At 42.7% G+C, this 23,877-nt stretch overlaps 1 protein-coding gene across 1 annotated transcript; it reads right to left on the bottom strand.

The window, feature by feature from the left end:
• Window positions 1-2,309: 2,309 nt before the first annotated feature.
• LOC130191832 (voltage-gated potassium channel subunit beta-3) lies at window positions 2,310-19,793 on the bottom strand. The gene is given in 15 exon segments (XM_056411552.1): window positions 2,310-4,512; window positions 4,617-4,705; window positions 5,860-5,960; window positions 5,962-5,978; window positions 6,100-6,194; window positions 6,302-6,422; window positions 7,351-7,436; window positions 7,529-7,615; window positions 10,238-10,281; window positions 10,355-10,399; window positions 11,128-11,172; window positions 11,275-11,354; window positions 12,098-12,135; window positions 12,240-12,283; window positions 18,575-19,793. Coding segments are annotated over 15 exon segments (1,242 nt in total). The 5' UTR covers window positions 18,835-19,793; the 3' UTR covers window positions 2,310-4,422.
• Window positions 19,794-23,877: the final 4,084 nt, after the last annotated feature.

A 23,877-nucleotide genomic window follows, 5' to 3' on the forward strand; every position in this document is an offset into this window, starting at 1 on the left:
ATAATGAGATTCTAAGTCATAATAATGAGATACTAAGTCATAATAATGAGATGCTAAGTCATAATAATGAGATACTAAGTCATAAGAATGAGATTCTAAGTCATAATAATGAAATTCTAAGTCATGATTATGAAATTCTAAGTCATAATAATGAGATACTAAGTCATAATAATGAGATGCTAAGTTATAATAATGAAATTCTAAGTCATGATTATGAGATGCTAAGTCATAACAATGAGATACTAAGTCATGATTATGAGATGCTAAGTCATAACAATGAGATACTAAGTCATAATAATGAGATACTAAGTCATAATTATGAGATGCTAAGTCATAATAATGAGATACTAAGTCATAATAATGAGATGCTAAGTCATAATTATGAGATTCTAAGTCATAATAATGAGATACTAAGTCATAATTATGAGATGCTAAGTCATAATAATGAGATACTAAGTCATAATAATGAGATTCTAAGTCATAATAATGAGATACTAAGTCATAATTATTCAATTCAATTCAGTTTATTTGTATAGCCCAATTTCACAAATTACAAATTTGTCTCGGAGTGCTTTACAATCTGTACACATAGACATCCCTGCCCCAAAACCTCACATCGGACCAGGAAAAACTCCCAAATAACCCTTCAGGGGGAAAAAAAGGGAAGAAACCTGGAGGAGAGCAACAGAGGAGGATCCCTCTCCAGGATGGACAGGTGCAATAGATGTAATGTGTACAGAAGGACAGATTTAGAGTTAAAATACATTCAATGAATATGACAGAGTGTATGAATAGTTCATAGTAGGCATATTCCACGATGGAGACCTCCACGATCCATCAGGCAGATGGCGGTGGGGAGGAGGAGTCTCAACAGTGGGCGGAGTCTCAACAGGACAGTGGCGTAGTCATGAGCAGGAATTCCACGACCCAGACGATCCATCAGGCAGATAGGATCTATGCCGTCTCATAGGGTCCGATGACCCCATGAGACGTGAAGTCAAAAGGACTGAGATGCTAAGTCATAATAATGAGATACTAAGTCATAATAATGAGATTCTAAGTCATAATAATGAGATGCTAAGTCATAATAATGAAATATTAAGTCATAAATATGAAATATTAAGTCATAATTATGAGATAGTATAGTATATATCAGATAGAACCATTTTTTAAGGTTTTTTAAAACACCTCTATAGGTTCTTTGAAGAACTCTCTAAGGACATGGTTCCTTAAAGAACCCTGTTTGAAAGGTTCTCTTTGGGTTCTACTGTGGCGTGTTCGGGTCCAGGTGGCTCCTTCGTGTTCCGTGTGTTTGGGTGAGTCTGCAAAACAAAGATGAGTCACACATTCACACACAAGAAAGAGAACGAGCCGGTGATGAGAAACACTCGTGAATAAATGTGATGTGGCTGAAGCTAAAAGAACAAAACAATTCTTCTCTTTCGATACTTTGTTGACTCGACTTGATTCCCCGAGTCGAAGACGAGCATCAACAACAACAACAACAACAACAACACAGAGCGGGCCGTGGTCACTCCGTCTGCATGAGGATGAATCTGAGGGGGCGACGGTTCAGTGCAGTCGGTAGTGAGTCAGCAGAGTGTGTGTGTGTGTGTGAAGCTAAACACCTCGATGGGAGCACCAGTGTGTGACTCATGGAGGTCGTTATGCGCTGTGCGTAGTGACCAGTGTGGAGCTTTTTTATTTGATGTTAGTATTTAGTTGTTTTATTTCATCCAGGGTTCATACTCGTGTCGAGTGGATTTCCAGGACTTTAAACCAAATTTCCAGGACCAAACATTTTGTGAAATCTCGGTGTGTACACGAGTAATTAATAAACCTTAAATGACAAAGATAACATAACATGTGAATATAACAACATTTTCATGACTTTTCCAAAACTTTTGGGGTTAAATTTTTTATTCAAGGACTTTTCCAGACCTGGAAATAATGAAATAATAACCATTTTAAAATCCCATGACTTTTTCAGGTTTTCCATGACTGTACGAACCCTAATAAATTCAGGTTGTTTTGATTTATTAGAATAGCTTTTTTTTGGCGATAGTTTTATTTTAGTTTGTTGTTGTTGTTGTGATATATTTAGACTTTTGATTGTTCATTTGTTCACTACTTGGGTCACACTGTGGGAACCTGTGGTTACATGTAGGAGTAGGCAGGTACAGGACCAGCATGCACCTGGGTAGGCCTATGGAGAGGCAGCGTTAGGAGTTCCTTTGTTCTTTTGTTTGTTTGCTTGTTTTTTTATTGTTTAAATGCAGCTCATAAATTAATAACCCTGTGCATATATATATACAAATAAACAGTTTATTCCAAATGTTAACATGGAAGGTTTAAACTAACTTTAACATCACAGCTAGATGGTTTAACCAATAGGTGCAGGCCATGAATCGTAAATACACATAAACATGTTGACCCAGTGTGTGCGTGTGTGTGTACATGTTTGACAGCTGTGACTTAAAAAACAAACATAAACTATAAAACAAGTGATGTGCTTTGTTCTACATTCAGCGTGAGTCGCCTCTGGCCTCTCGTTTGGTTTCTCTTTGTTGCGAGAAAGTAAAATATGAGAAGTTATGCAAGCAAAAAGTCACATTTTCAAGGTTGCGATTGAAGTCTCATTGTAATCACTGCGAGCGACACTGGAGTCTGACGGGAGGGAGCGACGCCACCTCCAGGGATTCTTTGTATTCTTATATTTGACCGTTTTTTTATCTCGTTAACTCAGCGGCAAACAGAAAAAAAGCGTATTTACAGTACAATGTAACCTTGCACCAAATAAAAACAACTTCATGTATGAAATCATCCGCTCTGGAGATTGGAGGAGATGTTTTCATGAGAAAAAGAAGAAGAAAGAAAAATAAAAAAATTAACAAAATCCCTCTTTTTCTTTTACATGACAAAGTATTTTAAAATCAATATAAAACTAAAAGGAAAAGACGTGACGTGCACAGTAAAAAAAAACAACGAGTTGTGCATGTGTGCAAGAATCGCGGGAACAAACGATACAGAAAGACTAAGAGAGAGAGAGAGATCTCCCAGAGAAGCTATATTTTTAGGCTTCCACAAAAAACAAACAAAAAATAGTTACATTTGCTAAATCTTACCCCCAAAGTGACCCGTGGCAAGAGTAATAAACTCATATAATCTATGTCCTATCATTTGAAAACTATAGTTATCCACAGTGTGTCCACGTCTTTTCACAAGTCTCTCAACACCTCTGATTCAGGAACAATTAATGTTCTTCTCTTCACAAAGAATGGCCTCATTGACAGCGAGGTCAACATCAGTTTTTTAGGACATTACACATAAACGTCTCAGACGGACACACGGACAGCAGATTCCCGCCAGCTCACAGATCCTGGATCAGCCTTCCAGGCCCGTTTATAGTAAGAAGAAATGGCTTCCGAGGGCACTGCAAATCTACATAAGCCAAAAAAGCCATGCCACATTGACACCCTCTTAGGGCTTATTCTCTCTTAAAGGGACATGCGCACAGTTTTTTTTTTTTTTACAAACAGGAGAGGCAAAATATGACTGCAGGGTTGGGATAGTTACTTTCAAAAACATATCACCCGCTTCTTCTGATTGCCAATTTTTTTATATACACATTTATATATATATATATATATGTATATTTTGAGAACTCACTGTAATTAAAAAGCTGCGGCGTGTCAATTATACCGTCGCAGTACAATCCGTTCATTTTTTTTTCAAAATTCGGATCGAGTAATTTGTGTCATTCTCATTCCAGCATGTGTAGAACAATTCTCACACTATTTGGTTACTTTCAAAGTAATAAAATAAATGTTTCAAACATTTTTCTTTTTTTCTTTTCTCACTGCAAACAACTTTACAAGCTGTTCCCAACCCTGTGAAGCAGCGAGCGTGGCGGAGCATCACATGCACGCCGTGGGGAAACGTGAGGCCGGACACGCACAAGCGCTGACCTTCGACCTCTCCGGCTGCCGGTGTTAAACATACAGAAGAAGAGGAGAGACTCACGTCCGATGAAAAGCACCATTCACACTTTAAAGTTTCATTTTTCAGCACGGAGGCGTTTTTTTCTTCTTCTTTCTTTCACTTTAGATACATTAGATTAACAAGAGTCCAAAATCTGCTTCGACGTGAGCTGAATATCTTCCAACCTGTCTCGGTCTCTTTGGATAAGCAGAGACTCCCCGTTAAGCCGTGAGCGATGCATGACCTGCTGTTTCTTCTTCTTTTTTTTATATAATTGAGAGATCATACGGGAAGCGTAATGTTGCCGAGGACATGCAAGTCGTTGAGTATACAGCGGAGAAAAAAGAAGGAAAAAAAACGATGTTTCCCGATGTCTTTTGTCTTCTTCGTGTCGTATTCCCGAAAATAAAAACATCATCTGTCACTCGTGTTTGCGTCGATTCAAGCACGCAGCTCTTTCTTCGAGTGTGGCTTGTTCCCCAGCAGGGTGTCGATCTCCGTGATAGTTTGAGGGGTCATTTGGGTTAAAATCTGTGAGCAAGTAAAAAAAAAAAAAAAGGAGATTAGTTAGAACTTTTGGTTCTGACAAGTTTGGCTTCATGTCAGGAAAATGTCTTTAAAAAATCAAACTGTACCCGCATGGCACCGAGGTTCTCCAGCAGCTGGTCAGTGTTAGAAACCCCCAGAAGCACCGAGCTGACACCCTCACTGCGCAGACACCAGGCTGAACACGGAATGACAGAAGGAGAGAGAGAGAGAGAAAAAGAAGGAAAAAAAACTCACAATCAGTTAAAGTGACATAAGTGAAGAGAAAGTGAAGAAAAAAAGAGACATTGTTGCAGAAATTAGACATTTAGCGTCTTCTAACGAGCAAATTAAACTCGTATTACCTAAATAAACATGTGAATATAAAAAATGTTCATGACTTTTACAAAACTTTTGGAAATAACATATTTTTCATGACTTTTCCAGGCCTGGAAATAACCATTTTAAAATGTCATGACTTTTCTAGGTTTGAACAAACGTTTTGAAGCTTTGAAAAAAAGCAAACGTAAAAAAACCATACATTTAACCCTTTATAGGGGACTCATTGAAATACTTTGAAATTCAAAAAGTCAACACTCCAGTGCTATTGGAGGACATAACAATACTGTTTTACTGTTGTGACATTAAAAAAAATTGTTTTTTGGTAGAAAATCAACATCAACGAAGTGCCCATATTTAGTTCCTTGCCCGTTTGTGGTCAAATAAAAGAGGTTACCGTATAAAGGGCAAACGTTAAAAAAAAGCCATCAATTTAACCCTTGATGGGGCACTCATTGAAATACTTTGAAATTCAAAAAGTCAACACTTCAGTGCTATTGGAGGACATAATATACTGTTTTACTGTTTTAACCCTCCTGTTACCTTTAGGGTAAATTTGACCCCATTCAATGTTTAATGTCGGTGTTCTTTAGGGTCAATTTGACCCCAGGCTGTTTTTCACTGTGTCAAACATATAAGAAATATCAACTTTTTTATATATTTAAAGGACTATTTAGGTAGTCAACAAACAAACATAAAGTACCTCACACTTAAACTTGGAAAACAAGATTAATTCTAATAATTTTCTGGAGGTTTTAATTGCTGGGGTCAAATTGACCCCGAGGGTAAAATATGTCAGTAAATATAAAGGTAACAGGAGGGTTAAACATTGAATGGGGTCAAATTGACCCTAAGACAACAGGAGGGTTAAATATTGTTTTTAGGTTGAAAATCGACATCAACGAAGTGCCCATATTTAGTTCCTTGTAAAAGAAGTTACCATATAAGGGGTTTAACCTTCAGTCAAACAACAATACAGCCACCCCAGTGTGTGTGTCAGTGCGTGTCGTATACCGATGGCTAACTGTGCGGCGGTGCAGCCCAGTCGGTCCGCCAGCAGATGGAGCTCCTTGATCTTCGCGAGCTGCCTGCGGCCCTCCTCGCTGTGCACTCTCCTTCAGCCACTGGTATCCCTTCAAGCAACAACAAATAAAAAATGGAGAAACGCGTTAACACAGCGCAGATCGGGGGAGAGCGAATCCCACCGGAGGCTGCTTTTCCATCCCAGAGGAGAGCCGGTGGAATCCAACCGACCTTCATCGCCGCTCTGGAGCTCTCCGGCACGCCGTCGCTGTACTTCCCCGTGATTAATCCACAGGCGAGGGGAGACCAGGTCATTGCTCCGACACCTGGGAAAGCGCGGGGAGGAAAAAAATAGAGCGATGAAAAAGAAAGAACCTTCTAATTTATAGACGGATCCGGCAAAAAAAAAAAAAAGGGCCGTCGGATGTCTGACCGATCTTGTGGTAGAGCTCCGGAAGCTGCACCTCCACTTTGTCCCTCTGGAAGTAGTGGTACTCGGCCTGCTCGCACACCGGCGGGATCAGGTTGAACTGGCGTGCCACCGAGTACGCCTCCTGCAGACGGGGAGGGGACCGGTCAGCGGGGGCCGGAGGAGGAGTGTTTTTGCGGGGCCCCCGGATGTCCATCGTTAGAGACAGAATGTCAGGGTCATAGAGATGTGTTATGCTCATTTGGACTTTATCACTGAGATGAAGATGAACTAGTTCAGTGTCAAATATAATATTCAATGGAAAACATATATAATAATATATATTAATGCAAAGAATAGAGAGATGTCGATAGTTATTTCTTGTATTTTAAATTTGTTCGTTCACACTCTCACTGGAGACAGTTCCTCACTCTTTCATTTGCCTCAATTAAAGCTAAATGTAAGCAGCTAACAATCATTAACACTCAGCTACCGATATATTATATAATATATTATATATATTATGTATATATTATATGTATATAATATATATATTATATACATATAATATATATATATAGGTAGCTGTTAACGAGTGTTAAATAATATATAGTGTTATATAATAATAATATATAATATTATAATATATAGTGTTTTATATATATATATGTTACAGAATGTGGCTATATATATATTATATGTATATAATATATATTATATATATATATATATATTTATAGCCACATTCTGTAACTACCTGGACGAACAACTTCCCTCCGTGCATCGTTTACTTTGCTCTAACCTCATTGGCTGTAATCCTGGCAGAGTTAGCGAGACACGTTACTTGGCAGAGAAAGGCAGCGCAGCAGCCTCCCCAAGGTCCTAGTGCCCGGGCGTTATATCGTTAAGTATGATGATCGGCTATTGGATTGTAATTTGAAGAGGGTGAAGACGTACAAACCAGGACACACACACACACATGTAGCTGAAGCCGCCCGACAACAGGCTAGCGACGCCCACGCCGGTCACATTCGTGCCGTAACCCTGACGACGAGCGCGTCTGAGCCACTCACCATGATCTCCATGGCGCTCCAGCGTGACGTGCCCCAGTACATAGCCATACCCTGGTTTATTACGAAGGTCATGGCCCGGACGATCTCTGGAAAATCACATCGTGTTTACGTTAAACTCTTTTAAATAATTCACCGACGCGATCGGGAATAATAATAATTCCAAACGTCTGGGACTGACCTTCCATCGGACTGTTGACGTCGTTCCTGTTGGCGAACACGATGTCCACGTAATCCAGCTGCAGCCTGGATAAGGATCCTCGTAAACCTGTTACAGACGAGTCATCAGAACGACCACGACTCACGACTCAAAAACATGCTCACGATGAAAATAAAAATCTTAATCTACAGATTAGATTATATATTATTCATTAGTCCCTCAATCGGGAAATTGCAAGATTACAGCAGCAGGTGCTCAGTAGAGAGCAGTAAGGAACATAAAAGTAAGAAAAAAAAAAAATACAAAACAATATCTAACTAGAACGGGCACTCGGTAGAGCGCATACCTTCGCATATCACAAGATTGGGCATTGAATTATGAACATTTTGGCATTAGTTCAATTCAATTCAATTCAGTTTATTTGTATAGCCCAATTTCACAAATTACAAATTTGTCTCGGAGTGCTTTACAATCTGTACACATAGACATCCCTGCCCCAAAACCTCACATCGGACCAGGAAAAACTCCCAAATAACCCTTCAGGGGGAAAAAAAGGGAAGAAACCTTCAGGAGAGCAACAGAGGAGGATCCCTCTCCAGGATGGACAGAACAATAGATGTAATGTGTACAGAAGGACAGATTTAGAGTTAAAATACATTCAATGAATATGACAGAGTGTATGAATAGTTCATAGTAGGCATATTCCACGATGGAGACCTCCACGATCCATCAGGCAGATGGCGGTGGGGAGGAGGAGTGGGCGGAGTCTCAACAGTGGGCAGAGTCTCAACAGGACAGTGGCGTAGTCAGGAGCAGGAATTCCACGACCCAGACCTCGATGATCCATCAGGCAGATAGGATCTATGTCGTCTCATAGGGTCCGATGACCCCATGAGACGTGAAGTCAAAAGGACTCCAGGGAGAAAGCAGAGTTAGTTGCATGCCAATTGGACAAAAATGTATCGTGCTATGGTAAAAAAAAAGATTTGGACCTTTCCATGACCTTGACCTTTGACCCGATTGATCCCAAAATCTAATCAAATGGTCCCCGGATAATAACCAATCATCCCACCAAATTCCATGTGATTCAAGAAGATTTGACCTGTTCATGACCTTTGACCTTGACCTTTGACCCGATCGATCCCAAAATCTAATCAACTGGTCCCCGGATAATAAACAATCATCCCACCAAATTTCATGCGATTCGGTTCAATACTTTGAGTTCTGCAAAAGATTTTGACCTGTTCATGACCTTTGACCTTGACCTTTGACCCGATCGATCCCAAAATCTAATCAACTGGTCCCCGGATAATAAACAATCATCCCACCAAATTTCATGCGATTCGGTTCAATACTTTTTGAGTTTTGCGAATAACACGCATACAAATAAATAAATAAATAAATAAATAAATACACGGCGATCAAAACATAACCTTCCGGCATTTTCAATGCGAAGGTAAATATATTACATATACAGACAGATAGAAAGGTTCTTTGTGGAACCAGAAATGGTGCCTTAAAGATCAGTTTTTTTAGGTTCTTTGAGACACCTTTATAGGTTATTCGAAGAACTCTTTAAGGAAATGTTTCTTTAACCCTCCTGTTACCTTTACATGTACTAACATATTTTACCCTCGGGGTCAATTTGACCCCAGCAATTAATACCTCCAGAAAAGTATTAGAATTAATATTGTTTCCCAAGTTTAAGTGTGAGGTACTTTATGTTTGTTTGTTGACTACCTAAATATCCCTTTAAATATAAAAAAAAGTTGATATTTCTTATATGTTTGACACAGTGAAAAACAGCCTGGGGTCAAATTGACCCCAAAGAACACCGACATTAAACATTGAATGGGGTCAAATTAACAGGAGGGTTAAAGAACCCTGGTTTGAAAGGTTCTCTGTGGAACCATAAATGGTGCCTTAAAGAACCATTTTTCAAGGGTTTTTTGAGACACCTTTATAGGTTCTTTGAAGAACTCTTTAAGGACATTTGAAGAACCCTGGTTTGAAAGCAACTTTGTGGAACCAGAAATGGTGCCTTAGAGAACCATTTGTTGAAGGTTCTTTGAGACACCTCTATAGGTTATTCGAAGAACTCTTTAAGGAAATAGTTCTTTAAAGAACCCTGGTTTGAAAGGTTCTTTGTGGAACCAGAAATGGTGCCTTAAAGAACCATTTTTTAAGGTTCTTTGAGACACCTTTACAGGTTCTTTGAAGAACTCTTTAAGGACATTTGAAGAACCCTGGTTTGAAAGCACCTTTGTGGAACCAGAAATGGTGCCTTAAAGAACCATTTGTTGAAGGTTCTTTGAGACACCTCTATAGGTTATTCGAAGAACTCTTTAAGGAAATGGTTCTCTAGAGAACCCTGGGTTGAAAGGTTCTTTGAGGAACCATAAAAGGTTCTTCTATGGCATCACTCTGAAGAACCATTAGCTGTTCCAGATGGTTCCTTCACGGTTCTGCGCGGAGAGGCTTTAACTGAGCGAGGCGAACGGTTCACACACTCACAGATAAAAAAAAGGTCCTCAAGCGATTCATCACGTCTCAAAATAAATAAATAATCCTGGCAAACATTTTAAATCAAATACGAGTACAATGAAAAATAGATATTTTAAAACTTTAACCTGTTTTTTAATGTTTTTTCTTTGTTTCCTGGAGCTAACTCTGAGCCTTCTTGTCTCTGGTTCAGTAATTCTCTGTTAATAATATGATAACATGTGCTACCTTCAATGATGTGCTTTCTGGAGAGTCCCCTCTCGGTCTCGGCTCTGTGGAGAGACACAAAGGAGTGATGTTCGACTGGAAGAGGACGAAGACGATGTTCTTCACTGTTCTACTTACTGGCCTCCCCAGTAGATCTTTGTTGTGATGACAAAACTTGAACGCCTGGAGAAAAAACACAAGGATTATTTTAATCAATATTGGTCTGAAAATCTGAAATCTTCTGCTTTCTAAACGGAGTAGAAGAGTTCTCTTTCTGCATGGCTGCAATCAATCGTACATAAAAAAATATATATATATAATAAATGTTAACCGTTGAAATCCTTTGATAGTCCATCTGAGGCTAAAGCTCCACATTAATCCAAAAATTATAAATTTCCTTCGACCTTATGTTTTTTGAAAAGTAACTTTTTTTTAAATGTGGCCATTTCAAAAAAGCATTTTTAATTTTATTAAAATGTCAGAAAACATAAATTCACACTATAAAAGAGTTAGAACCCTTTTTGAATACTTTATAGTGTGAATTTACGTTTCTTCATCTTTAAAAAAATCTTTTATAGTGTAATTTACATTTATTCATTTTTTGGACTTTTATTGTGTGAATTTACATCTATTCATCTTTTTAAATCTTTTATAGTGTACATTTTTCATTTATTCATCTTTTCTAATCTTTTATAGTGTGAATTAACATTTCTTCATCTTTTTTAATTTTTCTAGTGTGAATTTACATCTATTCATCTTTTTAAATCTTTTAAAATCTTTTATAGTGTACATTTTTCATTTATTCATCTTTTAAAATCTTTTATAGTGTGAATTTACATTTCTTCATCTTTTTTAATCTTTTATAGTGTGAATTTACGTTTATCTCTTTGATGAAAATGATGTCATCTCACCTCCATCCTTTCTTCTTGACGATGTTCCCCAGAGTGATTTCCGCTCTGTGGAATAAAAAAAACACGTCATTTAGTTGCATCAGAGGATGTGAGGGACAAAAAGTGCATTCTGGGAAAATAAAAACCGAGGAATAAGCGCGGCCTGACCGTCCGGACGCGTACACCTCGGCGGTGTCAAACAGGTTCACGCCGTTCTCGTAGGCGATGGTCATCAGGCTCTCGGCCATCTGAGGGAACACAAACGTGGAGACTGAATAAAAACACAATATACAATACAAATGTTTTTAATTATGAAATGAACGTTTTGCCAGTCATAAAATTGTTTTTGAATCATCTCAATTTGCACCAGTTCTTCAAACGTTACAAATGAGAATAAATGAGTTATTTTTTTCTTTTTATTGACTGCATTGTGTGTATAAAATGTGGGTTTACAGTTAGTTTAGAAAACAGAGCGAATGTTTTAATGATATGAAATTAAATAAACGTCACCTGAATTTTACATTGTTTATTTTGTGAGTATTTTAGAGCTACTATATACTCTAAGGATCATTTTTGGGAAAAACTACAAACACAATTTTTATTTTCTATTTTAACACATCTTTATGTTATTTTAACACACATTTATGTTATTTTAATACATCTTTGTGTTATTTTAACACATATTTATGTTGAAATATGTAACACAAAGCATGTGTTAAGTGTGCTGACACACTGGCTGTGTTAAAAGCAACAAAACATGTACACATGATGTGTTATTTATTTATTTTTGTTTTTGTTTTTGAGAGTGTAGACAGATTCAAATCACGCAGAGGTCGTCCGTGAAGGTCATATCGCAGAGAGGCCAAATACAGCGGAGGTAAGAATGAATTTAATATCTGATATTTTTAGTTTCTGTGTCAGGTTTATTTCAGATGTTTCTATAAATGAAAAACACAGATTGAAATATAAATAGAGACGACGGAGCGCTCACCTCGTCAGAGATCTGAGATCCAAACGTCACCCAGGTGCCTGGACGGGGGGGAGAGAGGGAGGGGGGTGGGGGGGTGGGGGTTTTTTAGTTTGAGGGGGTCGAACCAGAGATGAATATTCATCCTGCCTTCAAACCAACTCACCTAAACCGAGGCAGGAGACGCGGAGGCCCGACTTCCCCAGGTTCCTGTGAAGGAAGAAATATCACAAAGTGTGAAGAAAGGGTGTGATGTGTGTGATGTTGAGTGTTTTCTCATTTAGTTAAGATGAAATATAAAAATAGAAATAAATTATATATATATATATATACAGGACTGTCTCAGAAAATTAGAATATTGTGATAAAGTTCTTTATTTTCTGTAATGCAATTAAAAAAACAAAAATGTCATGCATTCTGGATTCATTACAAATCAACTGAAATATTGCAAGCCTTTTATTCTTTTAATATTGCTGATTATGGCTTACAGCTTAAGAAAACTCTAAAATCCTATCTCATAAAATTTTAATATTTCCTCAGACCAAGTAAAAAAAAAGATTTATAACAGCTGAGTGTTTGTCAAGGCTCAGGAAACCCTTGCAGGTGTTTCGAGTTAATTAGACAATTCAAGTGATTTGTTTAATACCCTACTAGTATACTTTTTCATGATATTCTAATATTTAGAGATAGGATATTTGAGTTTTCTTAAGCTGTAAGCCATAATCAGCAATAAATCAGAATAAAAGGCTTGCAATATTTCAGTTGATTTGTAATGAATCCAGAATGCATGACATTTTTGTTTTTTTAATTGCATTACAGAAAATAAAGAACTTCATCACAATATTCTAATTTTCTGAGACAGTCCTGTATATATATATTTATATTGTTACGTTCATGTTTATTTATTTAATCTTCAATCAACAAGAATCAAGAACATACAAGGACAAAATAATAATAATAATAAAAACAGTCATAATAAAAATAAAAATAACATTACAAATAATATTAATATGTAGCACAAAAGAAAATCATTAAAATAATATTAATAACAATAATAATAATAACAAAAATTATATTTATTTGTAGGACAAAATAATAAAAATAACAACAATAATATTAATATGTAGCACACAATAATACAAATAATAATATTAATATGTAAAATAATAATACAAATCATAAAAACAATAATATTCATATGTAGCACAACCAAATTAAAATAAAGATAATAACAATATTTCTAATAATAATAATAACAACCATAATAATATTGATATGTAGCACAGATCGACACAAGATAAAATCACACAATATGAAGCTAATAATTCCCACGGTGACGCTGCATGTGAACGCTCCACCGCTGCCGCTTCTCGCCTGTGGGTTAAATTTACAGCGTGCGTCAAATTATGTCTGAACAATTGACCTTTTCATCCTTCGTATGTGAGCAGATAGTGTCTCACACGAGGTCGACGACGGCTGGAGGCAGCCGGGCTCGGATCTGTTGGGTCTGTGCGGTAAAGGCCCAAAATGGCCCCAAAATGGCCCCAAAATGGCCCACACGCCACATCTGATTATTCAGACGGCTGAATTTTAGAAGGCCGAGACGGCTGAAAGTGATGTGGGCTTCCTCCTCCTCCTCCTCCTCCTCCTCCTCCTCCTCCTCCTCCTCCTCCAATGAGTGCTCCCCCCATTCTAATTACCCGGGGAGGCAGCTATTTTCTCCGGGGTCTATTTCTAATGCCTGACCTTATGCTATTTTTGGATTCCTGCAGATGTGAACATGTGTGTGTGTGTGTGAGTGTGTGTGTGTGTGTGTGTGTGTGGTGCGTCAGTGTGTGTGTGTGTGTGCGCTGCAGTGTATTGTCTGTGTGGCGGCGCCCAGGTGGAGGTCAGAGGGGCTCGTCTCCGTCAGCCAATCACAGCCCGGCGTGCTCCGACAGCCGCTCTGACTCCGGGAGTCGAGATGAATGAAAACAAACTTCAAAGGGTTTTTAAATAGAATATTAAAATGTTCTCCAGGTTTCGTTGTGTGGCGCCATGTCGGCTCTTCTTGTCAGCCGAGGGCCGAGAGAGATTTGACAAGTAAATATACCACAAAATATATTCTATTCATATTGTTGTTATTGTTTCATTCTTGTTTCATTCTGCTTCAAAACAAAAACAAAGGTTTTAGATCTATCAACAACAACAACAACAATGGGACTCAATACTGCAAAATAAAGACTGTATCTGCATGCCGAGTTTAAATAATTTAAGTTTGTCTGAAACTAATCCGTCTATCTATCCCCCCCTCCCTCCCTCCATTCCTCTCTCTCTCTCTCTGTGTCTCATCGTGTCTCTACAGGAGTTTTATTTCTCACTCGTCAGCCGAATGAAGATCAGTTGATGTTCCTCTGTGAGGACCCCCCCCCCTCCTCTCAACCGCTGCAGTCTGCTGGATCAGATCGTCTGGAGAGACACATGCTTTCTCTCTCTCCCTCCCCCTCCACCCCCCCTCTCTCTCTTTCTCTCCCTCTCTCCCTCCATCCCTCTCTCCTACCCATTCCCTCCCTCCTTTCCTCTCTTCCTCTCTCTCTTCCTCTTTCTCCATCTCTCTTCCTCCCTACCTGCCTCCCTCTCTCGCTAGCTCTCTCTTCCCCTTCCCCTCTCTCTCTCTCCCTCCCTTCCCCACTTTCTCTATCTCCCTCCATCCCCCCTCTCTCTCTTTCTGTCCCTCTGTCTCTCTCCCTCCCTCCCTCCTTGTCTCTCTCTCTCTCCCTCCCTCTGTCCCTCTCTTTCTCCCTTCCACCCTCCCTCCCTCTCTCTCTATATATGATATATATATTGTGCAGGAGTAAGGAGAGAGAGAGAGAGGGGGGGGGGGAGGTGTCATGTGAATGTTCACGCATGAAGGCAGTGACCCCCCCACTGGGCTCACATGAACACACACACACAGACACACACACAGACACACACACACAGACACACACACAGACACACACACACACACACACAGACACACACAGACACACACACACAGACACACACACAGACACATAGGCACACACAGACACACACACACACAGACACACACACACACACAGACACACACACACACACACACACACACACACACACACACACACACACACACACACACACACACACACACACACACACACACACACACACACACACACACACACACACACACACACACACACACACACACACACACACACACACACAGAGCTGGCTCTCCTCCAGAGGGAAGAACCCCTACAGTAATAACACTCAGTGTGTGTGTGTGTGTGTGTGTGTGTGTGTGTGTGTGTGTGTGTGTGTACATTGTGTCAGCCTGTGTAGAGGTGGTGCTCTGTCTCTTCTCTCTTAATGACGCTGTGTTCTGTTTCTGGGTCGTCTCCACCCGAAGAACCCACGCAGAACTTTAGAGTCAGGTTCTCTTTCCCTGGTTCTCTTTCCCTGGTTCTCTCTCTCTGGTTCTCTTTCCCTGGTTCTCTCTCTGGTTCTCTTTCTCTGGTTCTCTCTCTCTGGTTCTCTTTCCCTGGTTCTCTCTCTGGTTCTCTTTCCCTTGTTCTCTTTCTCTGGTTCTCTTTCTCTGGTTCTCTTTCTCTGGTTCTCTTTCCTTGGTTCTCTTTCCCTGGTTCTCTCTCTGGTTCTCTTTCCCTGGTTCTCTTTCTCTGGTTCTCTTTCCATTGTTCTCTTTCCCTGGTTCTCTCTCTGGTTCTCTTTCCCTGGTTCTCTTTCTCTGGTTCTCTTTCTCTGGTTCTCTTTCCCTGGTTCTCTTTCCCTGGTTCTCTCTCTGGTTCTCTTTCTCTGGTTCTCTTTCAATTGTTCTTTTTACCTGGATCTCCTTCCCTGGTTCTCTTTCTCTGGTTCTCTTTCTTGTTCTTTTTACCTGGATCTCCTTCCCTGGTTCTCTTTCTCTGGTTCTCTCTCGCTGGTTCTCTGGTTCTCTTTCTCTGGTTTTCTCTGTCGCCCAGAGGGTTTCTCAAGGGGGAGTCGTCTTCTCGCTTCAGTTCATGTATGAAGCAGGTTTCGATGTTCTGGTTTCAGGTGAACGAGCTGAAGCTGAAGTCCATTCAGCCCTCAGCGTGTGTAAAAGGGAAACTAGGCTGACTCACTAACAGCACTGAAGGACCCACAATGCATCAGTACAACTTGACCCCATTGTGCATCAGTACAACTCATTACTTCACCAGCTGCTGAGAGTTCAGGCTTTTCAAAATAAGAGCACTCTGCTACAGAACAGCGCCCCTCCGCCCGGCTGAATGTCAGGACGCTTCAGATCTACAGAGAACCGTGTTCTCCAGCTCTCACTGCCAGCTGCATGTTATCATCATTATCATCTTATTTCACTTCATATCAACTGTCACTGCGTGTTTCTATTCGTTATCTGGTTTAAACATCGAGTTCACTCGTCTGACTTCACTTTGAACCAATTAGAAGTCTGTTTTCCAGACTGCAGCTTCAGCACCAACGACGACCACGAGCCGCTGCCTCGACTCCTTTAAGGTAATTACAAAATAAATGACAAAAGCCATCTGGAAATTGATTTAACATCGACTTCTGTGATTGGAGGAGACCTTCACGTTCACCTGAGGCCACCGGACTGCGAAGAGAAGATGGAGACTCCCTGAGACGAGCATGACGGTGCATTTAGAGCTCGGTCTCTTCTGCTGATTCTGAGTCTGCGGCAACGTTCAGCTTCCCAACTCTTCTCACTCGTGCATTCGTAATAGCTGCATCGGCATCCCGCTGCATCCAGCTGCATCTGCATCCATCTGCATTTGGCTGCAACTGGCTGCATCCATCATGCAGCCGGATGCAGATCCAGCTGCATCTGCATCCGGCTGCATGATACATCCAGCTGCATCTGCATCCAGCTGCATTCGGCTGCATCCGGCTGAAACCAGATCCAGCTGCATCTGCATCCAGCTGCCTCCAGCTGACACAATGTGCCCTGAGGCCGTCACTAAAATCCACGAAATACGTCCAACAGTGGCAGATCCATCCATCTCGGAGACGTACCTGACCTGCTGTACCGGGTTTGCGGTTGCAGAAAAAGAGAGGGCGCGGTTACCATAGAAACGGCCACTTTGCTGAGTGACAGACAGAACTGAAGACGCGCCCGGAAAAAAAAGAGAAGAGAAATAGACGGTACCTGCAGTTTTCTGCTTATTTGTGTTTGACTAATTGAATTAAAACTATAGAATTTGAAATGTGCCGATGTGAACACGGATTTTTTGGGGATTCCAGGTAACTTTCCGGTTGGTGCAAAGCTGTCACGGGTTTGTTGTCACCAATATCGGTATATCGATTCGAGCGAACACGCTTCGTTTAGCCGCCAGCAGCAGCAAATAGTCAGAAAATACACACACACACACACACACACACACACACACACACACACACACACACACACACACACACACACACACACACACACACACACACACACACACACACACACACACACACACACACACACACACACACACGTTCAACTTAACAAACAGAGAATGCTGCAACAGTCTTCTTCTTCTTCGGGCGCCGTCGGTAGAGTCACTCGCGCCCGCCGGCCCCCGCTCTCTGTCGCGGCGCACCGACCCGTTCACGCGGCACGCAGACGTGTTCTACGGAGACCCGGCTTCCTGTCGCCCGACCCTCAGCGTGGTCGTGACAGCGGTGTTTACAACAAAAATGGAGAAGGTGCGACCGCTGCGGCCCCCCCGGCCGTGAGGCTTTGAGGCTTTGAGGCTTTGAGGCGACTCCTTTGCGGAACTGATTGGCGACAGCAGCGCCGTCTGATGAGGAAAATAAAGGCAGATACAAGAACTAAAAGGCGATGCCTGTGGGGCGTTGCCATTGGCAACTGGAGCCGGCGGCACGCCGCGCCGCCTCGCTGCTGCAGCCGGGTTCCCCTCACTCCTCACAGAGAGAGCACAACAACACAACCAGAATGTGAGATGGAGATGTTCTGGTGTCGTCTCGAGCCTCATTTCCTTTTGAAAAATCATCTCTGAGCCAAATCATCAGAGAAAGAAAAAATTTTCTTTCTTGCATCTGGTGTTTTTTCCCCCCCCTTCTGTGAAGAGGAAGCAAAAGAATGTGGAATCTGCACGAAGCGCCGAGGAGCCGCATGGCAGATGCTCCCATGTGCAGAATGTCTGTGTGTTATGGATTATAAGCACATTCACATCCATCAGTGACACCGCTCTTTAAAGCGTTGATATCCTTTTTTAATGTCAGTGAAATCACTGCTGTGTGTGTGTGTGTGTGTGTGTGTGTGTGTGTGTGTCTGTGTCTGTGTGTGTGTGTGTGTGTGTGTGTGTGTGTCCGCTGAGTGCTCGCTCATGGATGTGTGTCGGCAGCCCCGGGATGCATGTTGGTGACAATTTAGGCTTAACTTCATCTCGCGTCTCCACGACGACACGTGACCGACGTGGGAGCAGGAAGCCTCGTCCCCCGGAGGATTGCCCCCCCCCCGCCCATACTCACCTATACTTCATACTGGTGTGGCGCCCGATGGCCTCCTTCATGTGGGCGTGGCCCTGTGGGGTGTGACGGGACCCGGGCCCCTCCCTGGTCTTGACCGATCCTTGAGTCATGTAGTTGCCATTGCTCCCTTGTCCACTTCCTCCTCCTCCTCCTCCTCCTCCGCTGCTCCCTCCGGGGGGCGGGGCGGTGCGAAGGCCACAAAGTCGGTCCTCACTTCGACTCTTGAGGTTGTGCTCGGTGCAGGCGAAAGACACCTGCATCCTGACCCTGGATTCCGGGGGCTCTTATTTTGATAGAAGACCTTATAATGTCTGCTTCCTGTTGGTGCTGCTTCCTGTTGGTGCTGTTGTGCGGCGAAGCAGGTGATGCTCATATACAAAAAAGGGAGCAGCTGAGAGTCCAGGTGAGAGTCCAGGTGAGAGTCCAGGTGAGAGTCCAGGTGAGAGTCCAGCTGAGAGTCCAGGTGAGAGTCCAGCCTCTAACATGGCGCACGTGGGCTCCGTCTCCAGGCTGGTGACGCGAACATGGCACGAGGGTCCGGTGGAGTTCTCAGGCTCCCAAGATGCATCCGGGATGTGGCAGTTGTTCTTTTGGGAGAAGCCCCCCCTCAAGAAAAAAAAAACTCACACAAGACACCGGGGCCTTCTTCTCCCACGCGCGCGCGCGGGGAGGGAGGGTGGGAGGGGGGTGGTGTACGTCTTATGTCGGGTGGTGGAGCTCTTGGTAGCTCGCGGTCTTCTTCTCCTCATGTGTCCGCCCGGAGCCGAGGAGGAGCTGCGCTCTGTGCCGCAGCGGCGATGACACGAGCGCGGCGGCTGCAGGCATCCTCGCGCGCCGCGTCGAGATCAGACATGTATTGTTCTTTGCTTTATTGTATTGTTGTTGTTCTTTTCTTGTCAGCAAAAGAAGAAGAAGAAGAAGACTTAATTTGCTGTAATCTACATCTCCGAGGTGATCAGGTGGTGGGAAATGGACTTGATGTCAAAGCCCGCCGATCGATGCATCATCGCCCAGCAGCCTCGCGCGCGCAGCATCCAATGGATGCAACAGAACGAGAGAGAGAGAGAGAGAGATAAATAAAGATAAAAAGAGAGAGAGAGAGAGGAAACAGAAGCAAATTCAGGCAGCAGACCCGGAGCCGGTTTCTTGTTTTACCTCCGGTGTGAGGAGTCACTGTTATCCGGTTATTAGACACAATCTCCCGGTGCACGGATTTGAAAAAAACGCCGGTTCCCAAAAAACACCAGCAGACATGTCTGACGGCGCGCGCTCCTCCCTCTGCACCGAGTCACACTTTCATTTATTCTTTATTCTCCTTTCTCTTTTTTTTAATTTTTTACAGGGGGCTCCAAAATGTTCACGACGCGCGCAGCAATGTGGCGAAGCTCTCTCTCTCCCCCCCTCTCTCTCTTTCTCTCCCCCCCTCTCTCTCTCTCCCCCCTCTATCTCTCTCTCTCTCTCCCCCCTCTCTCTCTCTCTCTCTCTCTCTCTCCCTCTCTCTCTCTCGCTCTCCCCCCTCTCTCTCTTCCCCCTCTCTCTCTCTCTCTCTCCCCCCTCTCTCTCGCTCTCTCTCCCTCCCTCTCTCTCTCTCCATACATTTCATCACATTATGTCACTGGAGCTTGAACACACCACAGTGCCTCCATCACCCATGTATCATGCGATGTCTTCATAGGGCCTGATATCACATGAGTGATGTTACGTCACTTTAATTCCATCATCCTTTTTCATGCATGACTCTCTCTCTCTTTTTTTTAAAGGATCTCTCTTTCCACCACACCCTTTAAACCAGTCCTTTTTTTCCCACTTGATCTGCTGTGTTTTTATACCAAACCCCAAATACTGCACCGTCATCATCATCATCATCATCATCATAATCATCATCATCATCTCAGAGGTACGTGGCTCCTCCGTCTCCTCTCATCACCACGTGATGCATCACATCTCACGACAGATGAAACCGACGTGTCATTTGGTTGCCGACGACAACGAGCACCTTCAAGCTGTGTGTCATCGTTTGAGAGATGACAGTCAGAGTGTGTTCCCTCTCTGCTCCACACACAACCCGCAGGTAGAAATGCAGCGAACATTCATCAATTCTGTCCATTTGTTTTTTTCGGAAGGAAATCCAGCCGACCGGAAGCGGGCCTCCTTTTATACGACATTTTAATGACGTTTATATGAAGAATATATGACATTTATATGACATTCATATTACTTTTATACGACATTTTAATGACGTTTATATGAAGATTATATGACATTTATATGACATTAATATGACTATTCTGCTGTTCTTTAAAATCTCATCAAACATGTGATATTTATGTTCCAGGTCTCTGGTGGAAAAACAAAAACATGCCAATCGTCACATTATCTCAGCCTAAATCATCTCATCCTGGCCACCTCTGGTAAAACCACCTGTATCACATGATCATAACAACTGCAGGTATAAAAGCGTCATATTCCATTCAGAATATTCCCTGTGAGTGACCGCGGCGGGTAAACACTCGCGTGTTCTCTATTCCCTGAGCTCTTACTTGTAGGTCATGGCGGCTCGGCCTCGAAAATTCTGAGTATTCATTCATCCTTTGTTCTTTTGCACCTCCACGGGGAGCCGGCCGTGGTGCCTTCAGGGCCACGAGCCGAGGGGTTCATGTGGAAACAAATGAAGCGTCTCACCACGTTCCACAAAGAACCTTTCAAACCAGGGTTCTTTAAAGAACCATTTCCTCAAAGAGTTCTTCAAAGAACCTATAAAGGTGTCTCAACGAACCTTCAACACATGGTTCTCCAGTAGGTGATGGTTCTTCGTAGAACCACAGAGTCTTTTAAAGAACCTTTTAAGAACGGCGGCTTTTAAAAGCAGAGATCATCCAGGATTAAGCCGTTCTATAATCGCTCTTTTTCGATTGACCCCAGGCGGCGGCTGGAGGTCACACTTGATCTTCAGTATAAATTACTACCCCCCCCCCCCCCCATTTAGTCAGTCAGAGAATATAAGATCAGGAATACAGATCACGACACTGTGATGCAGTCTGGGTATTATTTGCCACCTCGTGCACGCTGTACAGTGATGGCGGCGAGCTCAGTGGTTTGTGAGGTGCGTTCAGGGTCCCGTGCTTCAGCCTCCAGCTCCTCACGGACGCTCTGCTGGTGGCAGGTTGAGGGACTCTGGGGGACTTTGAGGGACTCTGGGGGACTCTAGGGGACTCTGGGGGACTTTGAGGGACTCTGGGGGACTCTAGGGGACTCTAGGGGACTTTGGGTCTGTAGAGGTCACGGTGGAAAATGCTCAAGGGACTAGGTGAAAATGATTGTACGTGGTCCCCAAATTAAAGTACTCTTGAGAATATATATATATATATATATTAAGATATTTGTTTTTATTTTTGCATTCCAAAAAGAATGCAGGCAACGTATAATCAGTGTGTGTGTGTGTGTGTGTGCTCTTGCACCTCCATCCGGTCGGATCAGGGTCAGCCAAGCGAAACATGACTCTCCTCTTTTGTCTCTCAGGGTGCACTTCGCAGTCTCGCCGCTGGGTGGCGACAAAGCAGCGCGGCTGAATTCAGCGCGCCGCAAACACGTCGAGTCAAAAGTTACCGAGAAGAAGACGAGAACGTCTCAACTTCCGGTTTCATGTGAGAGACCGGAGAACACACTACCCTGTGACGTCACGCATAGGAGACAGAAATTAACACCCTCAAAACTCACTTAATAAAACACACGTTCACGCACACACACTCATGCACACACACACTCTCTCACTCTCACGTGGGCTCACGTGCACGCGGCCTCACGTGCATGTTTTTTCTCAGGCTTTTCCTGAACTTGTGACGTCGCGCAGCGGCGATGACGAGATGACCGCGACCGGAAGGAGTCGTTGTCGTCTCTCTCGTTGCTGCAGTTGTGTTTCTGGCCGCTAGGGGGCGCGCGAGGCTTCTCTCTGGTTCAATTCAATTCAATTCAATTCAGTTTATTTGTATAGCCCAATTTCACAAATTTGTCTCGGAGTGCTTTACAATCTGTACACATAGACATCCCTGCCCCAAAACCTCACATCGGACCAGGAAAAACTCCCAAATAACCCTTCAGGGGGAAAAAAAGGGAAGAAACCTGGAGGAGAGCAACAGAGGAGGATCCCTCTCCAGGATGGACAGATGCAATAGATGTAATGTGTACAGAAGGACAGATTTAGAGTTAAAATACATTCAATGAATATGACAGAGTGTATGAATAGTTCATAGTAGGCATATTCCACGATGGAGACCTCCACGATCCATCAGGCAGATGGCGGTGGGGAGGAGGAGTGGGCGGAGTCTCAACAGGACAGTGGCGTAGTCATGAGCAGGAATTCCACGACCCAGACGATCCATCAGGCAGATAGGATCTATGCCGTCTCATAGGGTCCGATGACCCCATGAGACGTAAAGTCAAAAGGACTTCGGGAGAAAGCAGTGCTAGTAACGTCGAATTGAGAGATGAAAATTCGTCCTTAAGGAGAGAACCAAGAGGAGATAGGTACTCAGTGCATCCTAAAACGTGCCCCGGCAGCTATAAGCCTATAGCAGCATATCAAGGGGCTGGACCAGGGCAAACCTGATTCAGCCCTAACTATAAGCTCTGTCAAAGAGGAAGGTCTTAAGTCTACTCTTAAACGAGGTGACTGTGTCTGCCTCCCGGACTGAAATTGGAAGCTGGTTCCATAAAAGAGGAGCTTGATAACTAAAGTCCCTGGCTCCCATTCTACTTTTAAGACTCTAGGAACTACAAGTAGTCCCGCATTTAGTGAGCGTAGCTCTCTAGTGGGGCAATATGGTGCGACAAGCTCCTTAAGATATGATGGAGCATCACCAATCAAGGCTTTGTAGGTTAAGAGAAGAATTTTAAAAGTGATTCTTGATTTTACTGGGAGCCAGTGCAGAGCAGCTAGTGCAGGAGTGATGTGATCTCTTTTCTTAGTTTTAGTGAGAACACGAGCTGCAGCATTCTGGATCAACTGGAGGGACCTAAGAGATTTATTAGAGCAGCCTGCTAATAAGGAGTTGCAGTAATCCAGTCTCGAAGTAACGAAGGCGTGAACCAATTTTCTGCATCTTTTGAGACAAGATGTGCCTGATTTTTGAAATATTACGTAGATGAAAGAATGCAGTCCTTGAGATTTGCTTTACGTGGGAGTTAAAGGACAAGTCCCGATCAAAGATAACGCCAAGATTATTTACAGTGGTGTTGGATGCCAGGGCAATGCCGTCTACAGAATCCACATCACCAGATAATTGATCTCTGAGGTGCTCAGGGCC

This window comes from Pseudoliparis swirei, chromosome 3 (genome assembly GCF_029220125.1).
Source record: "Pseudoliparis swirei isolate HS2019 ecotype Mariana Trench chromosome 3, NWPU_hadal_v1, whole genome shotgun sequence".
NCBI lineage: Eukaryota > Metazoa > Chordata > Actinopteri > Perciformes > Liparidae > Pseudoliparis > Pseudoliparis swirei.